The sequence below is a fragment of the Schistocerca gregaria genome, chromosome 3 (genome assembly GCF_023897955.1).
Source record: "Schistocerca gregaria isolate iqSchGreg1 chromosome 3, iqSchGreg1.2, whole genome shotgun sequence".
Lineage (NCBI taxonomy): Eukaryota > Metazoa > Arthropoda > Insecta > Orthoptera > Acrididae > Schistocerca > Schistocerca gregaria.
The window spans coordinates 432566913-432586611 of record NC_064922.1 but is presented as its reverse complement, the minus strand read 5'-3'; the positions used below and the strand labels follow the sequence as shown (position 1 = coordinate 432586611).

The window sequence follows — 19699 nt, the reverse complement described above, 5'->3', positions numbered from 1 at the left end:
CAGGTCGACAAATCCTACGAACGTGTCTCGATTTTTGTTTCCATTATCAACCACAACGTCAGGACTGCCACTCAGCTGCCTATTCATTTAACAAAGCTAAACTGATCGTCACCTAACAAATCTTCAATTTTCTTTTCCGTTCTTCTGTATATTATTCTTGTCAGCAATTTGGAGGCATGGCTGTTAAATTGATTATTCGATAGTTCTCGCACTTGTCAGCTCTTGCAGTCTTCGGAACTGTTTGGATGATATTTTTCCGAAAGTCAAATGGTATGTCATCAGACCCATACATTCTACACACCAACGTGAAGAGTCGTTTTGTTGCCACTTCCCACTATCATTTTAGAAATTCTGATGGGATGTTATCTATCCCTTCTGCCTTATTTGATCGTAAACCATCTGAAGCTGCTCCAAATTCTGATTCTAATAGTGCATCCCCTATCTCTTCTAAATCGACTCCTTTTCTTCTTCTGTCTCGTTGAACAAGTCTTCGCCCTCATCGAGGCTTTCAGTGTACTCTTTCCACATACCCGCCCTCTCCACTACATGTAACAGTGGAATTCCCGTTGCACTCTCAATCTCTCCACCATTGCTTTTAATTTCACGGAAGGTTATTTTGACTTTCACGCTGAGTCAATCCTTCCGGCAGTCATTTCTTTTTCGATTTCTTGACGTTTTTCAAGCAGTCTTTTCGTCTTAGGTTTATTGCGCTTCCTATCTTCTTTAATTACTCAGTGACTTGTATTTCTGTATTCCTGAATTTCCCTGAACATTTTTGTACTTCCTTCTTTCGTCGATCAACTGCAATATCTCTTCGGTTTCTTCGCAGATACGTTCTACGTACCTATGGTTTCCTTTCCAACTTCTGCGACTGTCGTTTCTAGACATGTCCATTCCTCTTCAACTGTGCTGCCTACTGAGCTATTCTTTATTGCTATATCGATAGCCTTAGAGAACTTCAAGCTAACCTCGTCATGTCTTAGTACTTCCATATCCCACTTCTTCGCAGATTGATTCTTTCTGACCAAGCTTTTAAACTACAGCCTACTCTTTATCAGAACTACATTGTGATCTGGATCTATATCTGCTCCTGGGTACGCCGTACCATCCAGTACCTGAATCGGAATCTCTGTCTTACCATTACGTAATCTAACTGAAATCTTCCCGTATCATCCGACCTTTTCATAGTATACCTCCTCCTGTTGTGGTTCCCGAACAGAGGATCCAATGTTACTAGCTGAAATTTATGACAGAACTCAATTAGTCTTTCTCCTCTCTCATTCCTCATCCCAAGCCCATATGCTTCAGTAATTCTTTCTTCTACTCCCTCCCCTACAACTGCATCCTAGTCCACCATGACTATTAGATTTTTCATCTCCCTTTACGTAAAGCATTGCCCCTTCAATATCCTCATATACTCCTTCTATCTCTTCATCTTCAACTTGTGCCGTCGGCATGTATACCTGAACTTCCGTTGTCGGCGTTGGCTTGCTGTCGATTCTGATAAGAACAACCCTATCACTGAACTGTTCACAGTAACACACTTTCAGTCCTACCATCGTATTCATAAGGAATTCTTCTCCTGTTACCTGCTGCTGTTGGTATTACCCTATACTCATCTGACAAGAAATCCTTGTCTTCTTACCATTTCACTTCACTGACTCCTACTATATCTAGATTATGCCTTTGCATTTCCCTTTTCAGATTTTGTACCTTCTCCACCAGTTTCAAGCTTCTGGCATTCCACGGCCCGACAATAGAATGTTATCCTTTCGTTGGTTATTCAGTCTTTTCCTCATCGTCACCTCCCGCTTGGCAGTTGCTCCCGGTGATCCGAGTGGGGGACTATTCCGGAATCTTTCTGCAACTGAGAGATCATGATCCTTTTTCAGTTACAGGCCACATGTCCTGTAGATACACGTTACATGTTTTTAATGCTTTGGTTTCCATTGCTTTCTGCATCCTCATGCTGTTGATTATTACTGATTCTTCCGCCTTTAGGGGAAGGGCAAGAGAGTGCCCTGAACCTCTGTCTGCTTTTCCAGCCTCCTGGGCTAGGCCGTTGGCAGAATAAGGATGACTTCTTTTGCCGGAAGTGTTGCTGATTATTAATCTAAATTTAAGCAGTGGCGGGATTCGAACCCGGGACCAATGATGTTTTTATTATCAATCGAAGACTCTACCCCGATGTCAATGAAAATTCCTGATGTACGGCCCCCTTCATGCATTCTTTATTCTTGTATCTCCTTCTTAATCCTTACCAACTTGTCACTTTTTGTTGTACATGAACATTGTTAATCAACTTTTGGTCTATAACTCTACCACAAATTTTAATAACTTCCCCACTCACTATTGCCTTTAGGTGATTCGAATCTCTTTGTTATCGTCTGTGCCAAAAACTTACCTAACTTACCACCTGAACCTATTTGAACTGCTTGAATTTATTTCAGAATCTCTTGGTCAGTTGTACTAACTTTGATTTTGATCTTCTGTTAGTATTCAGCGTCCAGTTTGCCTATACAGCCTTTCACTTCTTTCCTCGATAATTTCATACGTTGCAAATCTTTTACTTACTGCCGAAATTTATCCCAACTAAGGTAATTCCTTGTGAAATCTCTGTACGCTTCACCATGTCCTTTTAGTTTATCATCATATTCATTAACTGACTGAACCCATCATCTTGTCCATTACCCCTTCAATTTTTACTGGACTTCCTTCGAATCTTACTCCCCGCTCCCTAACCTCCCGACTGTAAATTGGTATCGTCTCTCTCATTTCTAGATTTAAAACTTTTCCTCTGATACATTCTTTAGGGAAGCCCTTATTTTTGTATTTGATTTCTCATTGTTATCGAACTCGTCCTACTTTTCTGTTTCTGAACCTCCCATACCTATATTTGTACAGGATCGCTCGAATGGAATGTGCGAAATATGTAGGAACTGGTTTGTCGGGGCTGAATGAAAGTAAAAAAAAAATAAATAAATAAATAAATAAATAAAAAAAATAAAAAATAAAATAAAAAATAAAAAAATCCAAAAATTCTAGGTTTTTTGCCGATTCAGACTGCTGTGGAAAGCTCCAGGAAGGGTATAGATTTACAATATGCGAGTCGCATGGGTGACAAGGGTTTGTAAATAGAAGCTTAGATAATTTTAAGGAAACAGAGATATTTTTAAGGCTGTAAGGCGAATGAGAAAGTTGAAGGCGAAGGCGAAAGTTGAAAGCGAAAGTAAAATAGTAGAGCGAAGGGCAGATGCTTCTCACACGAGAGACAAACCGGCAGATGGAATAAAGGCATCTGCTCTCTAGGGAGATGATGTCCAAGACAGGCAGGGGTAGGTGGCTTAAGCCCTGGAGGAGATCAAGAACACAAGAGAGTGAGATTAAGAGATGTTTCTCTACCAGCAGACGTTGCATGGAGTCGCCAGACTTCTCAGCTATTACTTGGTAATTCAAAGTATGCTGGACTATCAGCGTTTTGCTACGGATCTGTCCTGCCCATGGCCTTTCTTCTGTCAGGTCAGCACTCATATAGTATCGTGTATAGCTGGATGGAATTACTAGGTACTGAATGTAAACTTAACGTGATAAAAAGACAACAAAAATGATTAAAAGTTGGGATTGTACATGCAATTAATGGGCTGTGCATGTCGTTCCACCTTCCAGTAAACGCCGTCTTGCCTTCACCTTCGTCAACTGTGGCTTTTCTATGTGTCATTGCTCTAAACTTGCTTGACCATTGCTACTGATGGATGTTTCTTCACCTTTCGACGTTCAAAATCCAAATATTAAGCTTAGTTACAACCGGTTTTTTAATAGGAGGAGTTTTCTCAAATTTCTACCCTCCTGGCTCCCCTCCTCACCCCCCCCCCACCTTACCCGTTCTTCTTCACATTAGGTTTTTGTAGCAGGTGAAACTGATTCGTCGCTGGGCGCACAGTCTGGTATTTTAATTTGGAATACAGTAGTAATACATTAGTGCATTATGCATATTTCTTTGAAGGACTGTTTCATAATTTCAAGGGTGTTTTCACGTCGCAAAATAAAACGCTCGGAAGTTTTCATAGGGGGTGTGTATGAGATGCTGTCGGGGGCGACCCAATTAATAAACATTTGTGCGCATTGAATCGGTGAGTGTTACACAAACGTCACGCAGACTCGGTATTTAAAGGTCAAAGCTCTTTCTCACAGAATGGTACCACGAAATGCGTTAGTAATTCATAAAGGCAAGATATTTTCTGTAGTAGTTCCTCGCATTTATTTTGAGACGTCCGTCTCGTTTCTGTCCATGGACATGCACATATAACGGCAAACAGACCGGCCTTGGCGGTAATTAGATAGTGATGACATTACATATCAATAGTTGTTACAACGGAAACACTCCCAGAATACAGAACAAAGACCTGCTACCAATCTTTTGCATAAACTCATTTAAGAAAACAGAAGAAACTGGGTGAGAGACGTTACTCGTATTAATGTCAATGATCCGATAAAAAAAATATTACGTGTAATATTTGAAACGTTTCGAAGCTGTGTGGTATTCACTCTTGCATGGTAGTTGTTGGAACGCGGATCGCGTAAAGGAAACCCTGCTGTGTCAGTAGTGTAAGGCGTATTACCCCTTATATTTCGTAAATGGTTACACATAACGAAACCCTATTTTCGGCAAATGCGTCGAGCGGCAAGTATTTTTTTTAGGTTAATGTTTTAGCGCTGTTATATATTGAAGCAAGTGCGTTTTCTTAAATGTAACCTTATACTTTTCATAACTGCATTCGACAGTTCTTGTGAAGACCATTACAATTATATAGAGTTTTTCAATGTTGACGTTGAAACATGTCTTTAACAAATTCGAGGAGTCTCCTAGAACGTGAGAGCGCGGTGGCAGGAAACGGCACTTGCGGTCCACCCACCACCAAGCAGAGCTCTCGTTCTACGCTGTGTCAGAATGTCAACACATTTGTCTGTATACTTGTCTGTAGTGCAGGCCACTCTTTTCTGCTTCAATATCCGTTGCGTGTATACATGTACACCAATAAGGAGAACTTTGATGTACCACTTTTGTATGGTGGTTGTAAAAGAAATGCTGTATAGGGCTATCTAATCTGATCGCAAGGCAGTTGTGGGAATTACTAAGACGCTAGTGCTGGCAGGCTGACTGAATGACAAAAAGGGGACAAGAAAGAAGACTGCAACGGACCGAGAACACGAAGAAGCTCTTCTGGCTATGACGCTAATGAATCCACACAGTGGAACGAGATGTATTGTCAAGGAATATGGGATTAGGCAGACGAGAGTCATTTGCATCCTGCACCGACAGAATTTCGATCCCTCTCATCCGTCACTACATGAGGCACTCGACGTCCGTGATTTCGAACGTCTAACAGAATTTTGTAGGTTTCCCTTCAGCAACTGTGAGGCGAACCTACGTTTATCCAACGTGTGCACGTTACCGATGAAGCAACGCTTACGAACATGCACTACTTGGCAGTTGAAAATCTCCACTGTCTTCGGCAGGTACAACATCAAAGGTCGAGAAGAGTTAACGAATGGTGCGACACCATAGGAAGTTACATTGTGGAACCTTATTTCATGTCAGGCGTTCTAAATTTACATTCGTACACACGCTTTTTGACGAACATTCTGCCAGTTCTTCTAGAAGTGGTACCACTGGATATTCGACAGTGTATTTGGGTGCAAGACGACGGTTGTTCTACTCACTCGTCCCGTGCTGCAATGCAAATATCGAGTGCGAACTGCCCTGGACACTGGATAGAACGAAATTCTGTTCCATACGAGGTCCCCCGATTTGATTCCTCCTGATTTTTTTTTCTTTGGGGCGCACTCAAAGAACGTATCCCATATGAAATAATTTAGAGTAATGTAGGCAGAGACAGTTGTTTGACAGCATATATTTTACCTTTAAGAAGCACACAACCACGTACAGGAAAAGATAGGTAAAATCTTTCTTCTAAAATGTCGGTATTTTACACAGTAGCTGCTTTTCTTAGTGTATAAAACTTCTATATTTTTGAAGAATGAACAGTTGATTTGTTTGTTTCACCTCACATAAATCTGGGAGGACACACAAATGTGAAATAGTTTTCCTAAGCCCTTTGTGATACGCTAGATTCTAACCTATGTGGTATTTCCATATACAGCACTCGTAAATTAACCGGCATCTAGGTCGTAAGTTGTCTAAAGGGCAAGTACAGCTTTATTCTCGTCGTGTAGGCCTACCTTACGGTATACAAATACGCTGTCAGATCTGAGATGCGATTTCTTTTACTACATGTTTCAAAGACAAAATTAACACCATGTCACTGTAATTGTCTTCTTAAGAGCTATCGAATGCAGTCATAAAAAGTATAGGGCTTTATTTAACAAACGTACTTCCATATTTCCGCTCATACCAGCACTAAAAACATTAACTAAACAGAAGCGTACATGCTCGTCCTCGCTCTAACAACTGCGGAAAACCGAGCTTCGATATGTGCAACCATTCACGAAAAAAAAAGGTGTTACGTCTTACGTGACTCACGCTCCATAATATTAGATTGCTTAAGAGTTGCTATGGAACAACTGGCACTTGTTAAGGAAGAACTGTCAAATACTACGGATCAACTGACAGCTGCTACGAAACACCTGAGAACTGCTACGTAGCATCCGACCAATGATAGTAAAAGGAAATCCAGAGAGCACGACGAGTTAACTGCAATGAATCCTGCGCACGAACTCTCTCCACGCATTCGACAGTTCATGCAGTACAGTGTTTGACGAAGGTTATTGTGGAACCTATTAATGCGACGTTCCCTGGTACCGCAACGCTGGATTGCTTTCGATCTTGGTGATGAGCTGCACGGTTCAACGACTTCTGACCACAGAGATGGGAGTGTCCAAAAGTGTTATCTCGCCGTTGAGAAAAGGCCGCTGTAATTGAAAATGCTGTGCAAAAGCATGCCATGCCACCACACGGCAAAAGGATTGATACGTCGCGCTAGTGGCGGGAAGGGGCGGACGAACAGACATATCACTGCTGGCCGATCAATGCTGACCTTGAAACCGTTACTGGTAGACGTCCCTGCCCGAAATATTTCGGGACAACCAAATCAGACTGGTTTTTATGCTAGGAAGCTTGTTAAACGCATCCTGTTTCAACCACGCCAAGGTCGAGAAAAAATTTGTTGGCGTAGGAGAATACTGGTTCGGGTCAGCAAGAGTGGCCCATAGCTATGTTCTCCGATCAGTTCTGCTTCACCGTGGGAAGTAATTCTGACCACTAAGTAATGTGGACAGACAAATCCGTTACACACCCCAGAATATATATGAACGTCGTCGATATGGCAAGGCGTTATGGTGCGCTCAGGAATTAAGCTCAATGACCGAATACCGCTTCGTATTTTTGTGCGAGACGCCGTTACAGCACAGCTGTACTGCAGGGAGATTCTATCGGATTCTTCTGTTTAGTGGTGTGGTAGATCCCGACTTTCCGTTGATGGATGACAATGCCAGCCCGCACAGGACTGCTGAGGTGTCGGACACACTGGGAAGTGAAGATATTGAGCATATGGAAAGGCCTACATACTCCCCAGATCTGAATGTTATGGAGAGTGCCTGAGATGCTCTTGGAAGATGTGTTTCTCAACGAGCACCCCTTCCCGAACCGTGCAAGAACTGCAAACCACCTAGAGAGAGGAGTGGGACGATATCCCCCAAGGACTCGTCAACAGTTTAATAGTAAGCATGAATAACAGGTGCAAAATACACATTGGGGCCTGAAAAGGGCAAATTGAGAGTCCGATTTCGACATTTATGTCCGGAGTTCTACCTGTGCAAAACTTGAACGTTGTTTATGTCTGTTATCTTGTTTTCTCCTTTCGTTGTAAATATACTACTCCGCTTCTGTTACGCCAGTACTGTTTTCCACGTTGTCCTCCATTGCCTATGATTATTCCTCACTCTCGCTGTCCACCTCCTCTCCACTCTCCCAGTTCCTCTCCTCTTTCATTTCTCTGTTCATCTCCTCCTCTCCCCTTTCTCTGTCCATTCCCTCCTCCTTCTCTCTCTTTTCATCTCCTCCACATCCTCTCCCTCCCTGCCAATCTCTTCCTTCACTCATTTCTGTCGATTTCCTTCTTTCCTTTCTCTGTCTATCTCCTGCTCTTGTCTCTGCACCTCCTCGCTGTATGTCCATCTCCTCCAACCACCCTACCCTCATCTCTCTCCAAACTATTGTGCTCGCCCATATTGGAGGCTGGTGGTCCTTACCTTCACAGTATTTTTTTCCAAATCGTAACTAGTATGAGTACGAAATTTGGTAGAAATCGTTCCAGGGTTTTAGGATGAGCTTCACACCCATTGATTTCCCGGCTACACACATGTTAAATATATTTCACACACATTTAACGCGTATTTGTACACATACTTCTCCTGTATCTCTATCGAATTTTTCCAGCAGTTTAGTTATCACGGAATTCAGTGTTTTTGATGTCGTATGTCTTCAAATATGCGCTACACACTCTTACAATTTTGCAGGTACAACCAGTGATATATGTGACTACTGTCAGCGAAATGTACTCTGAATATAGTACTAAGGAAGTAATACATTAAAACGCCATGCATGATGCGGCAGTTTTTTACGCATCTCAGTGTTTGTGACGTCATATGCTTGGTATATGCCGTCGCCCGCACGGTAGCCCTGAGTGTTCCATCAGAGGGCTGGCTGTCCTCCGTAATTAAAGAAAAAAAAAGAACTAATGAAGTATTCGACGACAAACTTAAAGGTATGTCATCAGACGTCCGTGTAGACCAAATGTCGAAAACAATGACTGATAACATGAAAGAGAAAAGGTAAAATGCCTACCTGGAAACCGAGCGATCGTGGGATCGGATCCCTGTCGGACCATGGATTCTTCAGTCTGCGTTTTAACCTATCCTTCACCTGTGAACGGCGCGAGGAATCGCCAGAAACCACACATGGTTCGGATTCCACGTTAAAATTGGATGGCTGGAGTAGATTATGAAATACAAGTCGCCGAAGTAGCATCCAATAGAAAGACCTATGCCAGCGCACTATGACACCCGAAATTATAATTTTTATCATCCTGAAGTATGTGGTGTACAATGACACACTTTTTCCGTTACAGTAAGCGGTATATGTGAATACTGTCCGTAAAATGGTCACGAATACAGCTAGAGTAACGTATTAAGGCAAAACATGATGCATCATGCCGCAGTTTTATGGCATGAACGATAAAAATGAAGCAAGCGATAAACGTTTTTCCTTTCATCATTTTGTGGTGGTTATCACCGAGGATAATTTTGTTTAATCCTTGAAATTGTGAGTAAACTTCGTTGTAAGTTACAACGTGCTATCATTTCCAAGAACTGAGTGACTAAAGTACAGGTAATGGCGCTTCGTGGATACACGGCCTTTTCACCTTCACTCCCACCCCTTTGATTGCTTGGTGGTTCTTACCCCCAACGTTTCTCTCTGGGCAGTAAATGATATGTTAACCGAGTTTGTTTTATCGATCCATTGGTTTAGGAGGAGGTGTGGAACACACATACATACATTCATACACATGTAGGTAAACCCATTTTTATCTATAATACTAACTGCATTGCCCACTCAATAATTTTGTCAACTTTATATTAGAGAAGAAGAGAAAAAAATGAACTTTGTTGTGTAACATGGAAAAAGCTTCTTTTCCATGTATTTGTGAAAACACCTTCATAATAAAAGGCTACTGTATAAATGGCTACTGTTTTCGCCTACAGCCGTTTGCCCTTCGCAGTTGATATCGGTCGTAAGCGCTGCGTGGTTCCAGGGATTTTCTTAAGTTGACTCGACTGAAGGAGTGCCTTAGTAGTAAAGAGTAAAATATGTATTAAAACTTCATATGTGCTGTGGCATTTATTCACGCATTTCAGTGTTTGTTATGTCATTTATCCTCAGATATCTGTGGTACCATGGTATAATTTTTAGATGCATTTAGGTGTAAATGTGAATACTGTCTGTGAAAAGTATTGCAAATAGAATAAGTAGCGTATAGGTAATACAGTAATTTCAAACGTCATGCACTGTGAGGCAGTTTACCACGTATCTCACATTTCTGACGTCATATCTCCTGAACTGTACTAGGCAGATGTTTCTTATCCCCACAGCGATTGTTTTCTGTCAATAAGGGATAAGTGTACAAAGTTGGTTGAAATCAGTTCAGTGGTTTAGTAGGTGATGTGGAACATGCACATATAGACACAAACGAATTTATCAACTTATTTTGATAATATGCATGGAAAATGCAGAGATCCGATTGAGGCATACATACAGAGATTAAAGCATGTTCTTCCATTACTGTGGAAACGTACCCACAAAAGAGGATCACAAGCTGTGGGGATATGTTGATGTTCCTTCTGTTACTTGGCTCTAGGGTGACGTAATGTATTGTCAAAATTTTCACGAGTTGTCTCAATATTACAGCTTCTGAGCTTACCAGAAGTCTAGTGCCCAGCATCGACCTCATCTGGACTGTAGGCTCGACGTTTGTTTCTTGCGACTTAATAAACAACGTAATAGCTATTACGTATGGGCCCCCATCTCGTGGTCGTGCGGTAGCGTTCTCGCTTCACACGCCCGGGTTCCATTCCCGATGGGGTTAGTGATTTTCTCTGCCTCGTGACGGCTGGGTGTTGTGTGCTGCCCTTAGGTTAGTTAGGTTTAAGTAGTTCTAATTTCTAGGGGACTGATGACCATAGATGTTAAGTCCCATAGTGCTCAGAACCATTTGAACCATTTTTTTATTCCGTATGGCATGAATTCCATTAATATTGGGTAGCTTTCCGGAGGTATGTGGCAACCGATGTCTACTCAGAGGTCACTCAGTGCCTGTGAATTACTGACCAGTATCTTCTGCGTGAGGGCCTGGCTCCCGAGAGCGTCCCATGTGTGTTACGTCGGACTCAGATCTGCTGGAGCCCGCTGTTGAACAACTTTTACGATAAACAGGCTACAACGAAACACTCGGGCCTGCACCAGCAATTTTACTCTGTCATCAGATAAGCTGCAGATGTCCGCTAACAAGCTTTACAGAGCAGGCAACCACAGACATCCACGTACCTTGACGAGGCTCAGAGGTCCCACACCTTGTCGCTTACTCTTGCTTTCACCACCATTCAACTGCTTTCCATAGATGCTCCAGACAGTAGTACCCGAATAGCTCCCCAGTGTCGCCGTATATGAGATGCTCGATCCCAGGCGCTGGTCCATAAGAATACGTCCTTTGTGCAAGTGGCTTATGTCATTGGATTTCCCCATTTGTGGCGCATATCGTCCATAGAATGATTTCCTGTTTGTCTCCTCTCCACTTATACATTTTCCTTACCACTTCACTGGGCCCTGGGTCCCAACGCCACCAGACGGTCTTCATTCTAGTAGAGGGCAGTGCTCGTGATGTTGTAGCACATCACTGTTGGTTACTTATGATGTACCAGTTTCTAGAACTGGCTCCACAAGCTTACGTGAGGCCAAACGAGAATCTGCCAGGAGAAATAAACAGCGAAATCGACAAGCAGGCTGCGCAAGATGTGTGCGCTACGCGTCAGACGATAATTTTTTGTCTTCTGCTGTTTTATTATTATTCGGCATTTTTGATCGTTAGTCTACGCAAGGGTCTGATGCAGCACGCTTCGAATTCCTCTCCTTTGCCAAACTCTCTACTTTAAAGTAATACTTACCCCCAACGTTCTTAACTGTGTGTTTCCTCTCAACGGCTCATTGTTCTATTGTGGAGATTACCATGTTTTCTTCTGTGTAAAAGTTTTCACATGCTCCTTTCCTAGCCGATTATTCTGAGTAACTGAGTGAATTATAATTTACAGCAGACAGAATTATTCACTTTTCTCACAGGCCATGATTTAGCTCCGTACTACCTTCGTGCCAGACGTACGTTCTCAGGAATTTCTTTCTCAAATTAAAACCTATATTCGATTATATCGGTTCCTTTTGGAGGGCAATAATGTCTTCGCCTCTCCTGGTTTACTTTCCTGTGCACTTTAGTTCGGGCAACATGCATTATATTTCTGTTTTCCTGGCTAGTCGTGCGGTAGCGTTCTCGCTTCCCACGAACGGGTGCCCGGGTTCGATTCCCGGCGGGGTCAGGGATTTTCTCTGCCTCGTGATGGCTGGGTGTTGTGTGGTGTCCTTAGGTTAGTTAGGTTTAAGTAGTTCTAAGTTCTAGGAGACTAATGACCATAGATGTTAAGTCCCATAGTGCTCAGAGCCATTTTTTTCCCTGGCTATTGTCAACCGAAATTTGTCAGCGCAGTAGGCTGTTCACCCCATTCAGCGGATCATGAAATTGATCTCCACTTTTTTCGAAGCGACAAACTTCTGTAGCAAATATTATTACTGATATTTTTTCACCGAGCGCGACGAAGTAGTAGTTAACACACTGCACTCGCATTCGGGAGGACGACGATTCGAACCCGCGTGTGATTCCTTTGATTTAGATACTTCGTAATTTCCCTAAATCGCTTCAGGAAATGCCGGGATGATACCTCTGAAAAGGCACAGACGATTTCCTTCCTCATCCTACCCTGATCCGAGCTTGTACTCCATCTCTATTGAGTTGTTTGTCGACGGAACGTTAAAAAATAATTCCTACTCCTTCGACATTCTGTCACTCTTAAGTTTTAATCTGATTTCTGAACCTTACGTTTATTTATACATTGCTTCCTCAATATACATGTTCAAAAGAATAATAGAAATACTGCATTAATGCATTACACTCTATCTAATCCTGCCACTTGTGTTTGAAGTCCATACTCTTTTCTTCTATATTTTTCTAGTACAATTGTGTATTATGGTCCTCCCTCACAACATATACCTGTTTCCTGGATATTTCTAAGCTCTTGCATAACTTTACATTGTCGAACGCTTTTCCTAGGTCGACAAATCCTTAGAAAATATTTTCATTTTTCAGGACCATTGCTTCAGTCAGCAAGCATAATGTCGAAAATTCCACCCTCAAGCCTTAGTTTGCTTAAAGCCAAATCTGCCATCTGCCAGGTACTTATTTTTTAATTTTTTTCTTTCTGTGTTATTCTGGTCATCAACTTCAATTCATGAGACGTCAATCTGTTTGTGCGATCTCGCGTTACCTTCATGACTGTGTGACCCATATTCTTTGGAATTTGCGATCATCATTACCATACTTTTACACGCGAACTCGAATAATCATTTGATTTTTACTTTTTAGAACTTACGAAGAAATATTATTTAGTGTTCCTGCCTCGTCTGGTCCCAGTTCTTCCAAATCACTGTGAAACATCGGCTCTCACACTGGATTCTTACATCATCCGGATTATCGCCTGTTTATTATCATGTCACTGTAGGAGACAACTATTCCTTCTCACAGAGGACGTCAACGTCTTTTGCCATGTCTGCTCTCTCTTCTGCATTTAACACGCAGATTCTGTTTTCATTCTAAATTTTGACCTTGTTGCTTTTAAATTCTCCTGAAATTATTTTTTTTCTTTTGTATAACGTGATCTTTTCCTTCCGACGTTCATTTATTTTTCCATTTCTTCGTTTCTTTCAGCCATGTCGCTTTAGTGGCTTTATAACTAAAGAAAATTAAGAGGTGTATTGAAATAAAATCACGCACATAATTAACAAATCGTAAATTTTAAGTCTAAGATTAGCAATAATTGCTGACATACCATATGACTGAGGCTCAACGTGATTCTAAGACTACATTTTAGCAGGAGGATGTTGTGCCAAATCCAGAAATTGTTACCTAAGGCAGTTTACAGGTGAAGACCTTGTGATTCTACTACATCCAGTGCTCAATCTCTACAATGTGTCGTTAAACCCTAAATCATTTGGGATCATCTCTTCGATGCCAACAAAGTGAGTCGTAGTGATGAAATGACGCGATTAAAGGATTAGCAATGAGCTACGTGGAGCAACATAAAGTGGTGGCGACACCTGACGTTATACGGCTACAAGGATGGTGGGACGGCGCTGCTATGAACAGACGCACGCAGCATGCCATGCCTGTTGGTCATGCTTCCGCCAGGCAGTCAGTAGATTGCTTATGATCAGTGTTTTTGGATTTACTCTTTAATATTACATACGGCAACCAGATCTTTTGTGTCATGACTTTAGCGCAACACGGCGAAACCGGTCGCAAATAATACAGATAAGGCAGTTTTATTTAATCATTATCACTGATAACATGATCTAAGTTAATACTGCGAACATCAAGTTCTAATTAAATTTTTAAATAAAAGGTCTCCAAAGTTGTCACTAGTCGCGTAATTTGAGTTTTCCCAAATCCGAGTTCTACCTGATCCCATTTAAATCGAATTACCGTGGTTTTATTGTACAAGTGCTACACAAACAAGTTCTCTGGTCGTGTGATGATAAACATGAACATTAAAAATACTGCACTCAACCAGAATAATTTCAATGTTTAAACTAATTAGGGTAACAAATTTCAATATTTACATTTTACAGGTCAGCTGCTGGATTTATTGTATTCACTCTACTTTTTACCAACAAAAGTTTCGGCGCGAATCCTTTTGTTGCATACTTCGGACAAGGATCCCTGCAACTGGCTGCTTCATATGCGGCTCACGCTGTCGGAAACAGGTTTGGGAGACGGATAACACACTGTCTCGTACTACTGGCTGCAGGTTGCTTGTGCATCATTCTCGTATGCTTAACCGCAGGTATCTCATGGTTTAATAATTTCTTCCACGTTTCTTATCACAAATTGCTTACAAATATCTGTAGGGGAAGTTAGCATGTAATTTTAATAGATTGCACTCTCGATGCATTTCTTTTTTTTTTTTTTTTTGAAATTTCTTTAACACGTACATATTTATCATTGTGTTAAGTTAATAGAGTTACACTTTTCCAGCATCTTCAGCCCAGTGGATCATAACGACACTGTGCCTGGTTCTACTGCTTTGCTGTAACACTTCACATTCACTCACCAACCTGCAGAGCTTGGAATTACATCCAACGAGTTTACGCCAGATAGGCATCGCAATTGAATATGCCTTTGTCCAATGTATTATGAGTGTTCCACCTTATATTGCTCACTTGGTATGTACGCAGATAGTTATTTGCTTAAAAAAAGTTACGATAGTACGTATACAGATTCATGCAGTATCATTTTTTGGATGCACTGTGACATAAACGTGGCTTATCTGAAATGTAAAAACTACTGTCTGTTGTTAACGTAAACTCATCAACTGTGTAAAACCTCACTGATGATAGCTGAAAATCACGATTTAAAAATGGCAGGCAAGACAAATGAATTTCATATTTGCATATTTTTAAGGCTACTATACTTGTGTTCTCCTCATAAGCAAAGTCACAATTTCAGCCAGGTTGATTAGACTTCATCTACCAAAAAATAATAAATAATTATATCACCATCATTCATTAGGGAAACTACAGCGTCAGCACGAAACAGATTTCAAACCTTTCTCAATATCTCTGGTCTTTTTTCCGTATTATCAAAGTTTCTGAGCCTTAGTTAACTACAGTCAAAATAGTTTTCGTAATCTCTTTCTTGCAGTCATTGTTATTGCCCTTGTTATTAGTAAGCGTTGCATTTTCTGGAGTGTTCTTTTTCGTTTCCTGTCCTTTTTCAACTTCTCTATCACAGCTTCCATCTTCTACAAGAATGCTTCTTATGTGAAGCATTTCACATCTTCAAATATCTGTCCTCCAACTGTTTTAATTATTTCGCTGTTTTTTCATTAGTTTTGGTTTGCACAAGTTTATAAAAATTCAAATTCTTTACCCTATTTCTCGAATTGTCCCCACTGTTTTTTAAAGATCTTCTTTGCTTTCGGTTAACACGTAATCATGTGCATATTTAATAGCTTTCACTTTGTCTCGTCGTACACTCATTTTCACTAGGTTGTTCGAGGTCATTGAGAAAATACTAAACAGACCTAGAGTAGTTGAACAACCCTATATCACACATCTCTAATAACTAATGTATCAAATTATTCAGGCTCGAGTTTCAGCGTTTCTCCCTATTTTACATATAGTTTTCTTGTTAATCTCCTGTCCTTACACTCTATTACTAATTAATTTAATATTTCTAAGATTATTTTTCATTTTATTAAAACAATGGCATTTTCATAATAACTCGATTAGCCTTGCATAAGCTTTTCATCTGCTCTATATCCTGATGCTCTAAATCTTGTTCCTTGGTCCTATCGTATGCTAGATTCAAATTATCTTCTGATGGTTTGTTCATTCTTCATGCATATTCCATATTTTGTTAGTGGAAGACATATTACAAATATACTGCACAACACAATTAAAAGGTAACAGGGAAAGAAGAAGTAATGTCCTCAAATCAAAGAAGCAAAATGCAAAGCTTTACACATATTTCAGAACGGCACCGTACAACACAATTAAGAAATCACTTTTTCAAAAACCAGACAATTGGAATTGGAAGTGCGTCAAGTGATTTCCGCGTGCAGACCCCTAGGACTACTTCGAAAGTTTTCTCTATAACGGCATGTTATTAAAAGTGTCGATAAATATGCGCGGGTCGCACTGAGGCCGCCAAACTAGGCTGTGTTACAGTGATTCTTTGCCGTTTTATTCAAACACACATCAATGTCGTACTTCCCCTGCAATGCCACAACAGGACGAAACAGAACATGAAGGATGAAAATGCATAACCACCCTTTCCTGCTTCACGTTCAAATTTCGTCGAATGGCTTGAAACGGTTCTTAGTGGTTCCAACCTGTAGACGAGAGCAAAGATGACGCTCGACTTGCACTCCAAAGGGCTACGATCTCGTTCAGTGGGGACACAGCACCACAATTTCCGTACAGAAGGTCTGAAACCTCCTGGGTTGTCAACAATCCCAAAGGCTGTCAAGATCATCGTTTTGTTGCTCATCGCACTGAGAAATATCGTTTTCGACTACGAATATGTGTGGGAATCAGTGCCCCAAGCAAATGGGCGGTGTAACACACTTTATGCCTCCCCCTGAGGCCTTTTCGTGTCGATTCTTGCACCTCACATGAAAGTTTGGTCTTTGGCCTGTTTTTCACATTTGTCGGCACCTAGTTATTTGAAGCGGTGTCGAGCCAGAGGCTGACCTTACAGGGCGCCACGCTTTTGCACTATTGCACGGGAAGGCTGTAGACATCTCTGCGCAAAGTTTCATATTGATTCATCGAAATATAAAGACAATGACTTGATTTAGAAAAAGTGATCCTATAATTATGTGTAGCAGAGTAGTTCTGCAATATTTGTACTGCTTTGTATCGTCGACCTGGGGCTGGCTCGGCTCCCCACGTCCGAAAGCGACCACAATACTACTCTCCGCTATTCTGGTTTGTCGGTTTGAGGACCGTACTTTCTTGAGTACGTTTCCTCGGGAATTTCGTGTAGAGTATATACAGTGTATGTATGGCATCTCCTAAATTCTTCAACATCTTTTGTAACGTGTGGTATGACCAGCCCCCGTCTTTCTTTTCCTGAGATCTGACATGTATTTTTTAACTTGCTCTTTAGTGATATTTGCACCATACCACTCGTCACACACTGTTTGTACTCTTCTGCTTCTACTTATTCCTCTAATTCATTTCTTTCGCATTCTTCATTATGAGGTTCAAACAAATCTTCTGCATAATAGCTTCACATCATTTAAATAGTTCTGTGAATCTATGCTTTCCTTTAATTACTTACCATTCCTGTTATGGCTGTTATTTTCTATTTGCTCTTTGGCATGTGTCTGTCCATTTCATAGATTGCACTGTGCTTCTATTCAATCTAGACACAATACGCGTGTTATCCTTATCATACTATTGTTCATGGTGACGATTTCTCCCAGTATGTGCATTAACATTATTTCATTTCCTCCTATCATTCCGTTTTCTTTCATCGATTTTACGATTCTCTGATTTCCAGATTTATTATTGTCGATTTTTTTCACGAAATCATCTCCCATGTTGCTAACACTGCTCGTTTCAGTATTAACTATTCAAATCTGCGTTGTTTTGTAATTCTAGATTTTCTGGTACTTCCCTCAGTGCATAATGTGGCAGCAGTTGTTTCTTGACGTTGACACCAGTAGGACATGATTCTCACACTTCCAATATTTTTGTAGAACTCTTGGCTGAATAGCCATGAAGTCTGTTTCTTTGTCGTATTCCTTTCTTCAGCAGTCATCGAAAAGAGCTAAACACTTTTGTGTGTCACATGTACAATCTGGTTAGAGATACAGTGATATAAAAAAACTTGTATCAGTGATACTCAGGTTTAAAAACACTTGTTATTTTGGCATTGATAAAACTAGCTCTAATAGGTGCTAACATTTAATATTACGAAATCATTAATATATTATTGAGTCATTCAACATACTTGGAGTTCCTCATACATTATGACCACTAACAACAACAAGCGTGTTTGTGTACTGTTTTTGTTTATATCTGTATTTTCATCAGATAAAATACTGTTAAACATAGATATTATTTAGATGCGAGTATATGACGTTGACTTCTTTTTCTACAGGGAAAAACTTATGGAATGTACATCGTATTCGGCGTACTAGCAGCTGTGACCCTAATTATGTCTGTTTTGATGTCATTTGTGCCGGAGTCATTTAATGAGAATCTTCCGGAGACAAACCAAGATATTTCACTCTTTGGAAAGAAGCAAAAGTACTGGAGTCTTCCAAGCAGAAAGTCAAAGGAATCAGAAAACACGACGTTATAGAATTTTGATGCCCAGGAGATGATCTCTGGAAAGTGTTTCGGGAAACGTTGAACGAAAAATGATTAAAGAAATTTTGTGACGAGACAAATGTGTACACAAAATGAGAGCATTTCGAACTGGAAATGATAATACGACAACGATTTAAGTGGTATAATGGAAATGTGATCATATGAAACAATTACATGCACAAAAGAGGTAGTTACAGATTGAGAACAGGTAGAACACAAACCTGACTGTTCCAGCGGTTTATACTGTAGACCATGCAAACCATGTTACATTTATTAAAGTGTCACAGTTTTGTCTTTGGTTTCTTATTATATTTTATTATTATTTTTCTACATTTTCACATGTATATACCAGTATCTGAGTGGTGTCGGTCTGGCAGACATTGTACCCTGACGTTTGCTTCAGTGCAGTTGCAATGCGCTGCAGCGTGCGATGAGTTGGAAATTTGAGTCGGTCAGGCCGAAGCGATAACGGCCACCGCTTATGAAAATCGGTAAATCCGGGGTCGAGTTCCGGTATGGCACAAATTTTCAACTTCCGCCATTGCGTTCCCACAATGCCATATGTGGCTGGAAGTCACTAATTCCCTCCCACCCCTTCCCTTTCTTGGCCCATTCTCAATTTCATATAGATTTTCACTCGTTTACAACTGTTGTATCCTACTTTTGAGGCTAATATGTCTACGAAATTATACTTACAGAATACCATGATTTAACACATAGAAAACAATTTTGACAATGGAAAACGAAGACATCCACCACACAAATATATTAACGACAAAACAGAGACATTACCAAAACTCGTAATAAAAACTTTAGTAGTAATAGTGTAGGTAGATCTAGAAGGTGACTTCTGAAATTTTCCCGGCGTATTTGTTCTTCTAATAATTTCCGGGTATGCAGCCGGACGTCTCTGGGCCGAAACAT

General features: G+C 40.7%; 1 protein-coding gene across 1 annotated transcript in view; it reads left to right on the top strand.

The window, feature by feature from the left end:
• The window catches only part of LOC126354625 (solute carrier family 22 member 7-like), a 110469-nt gene extending 91385 nt beyond the window's left edge, over positions 1-19084 (top strand). Inside the window, exons 7-9 of the mRNA XM_050004392.1 lie at positions 14522-14736; positions 14928-15115; positions 18564-19084. Coding sequence (XP_049860349.1) covers positions 14522-14736; positions 14928-15115; positions 18564-18767 — 607 coding nt within the window. The 3' untranslated portion in view covers positions 18768-19084. The remainder of the gene's footprint in view (positions 1-14521; positions 14737-14927; positions 15116-18563) is intronic.
• The last annotated feature ends 615 nt before the right edge of the window (positions 19085-19699 follow it).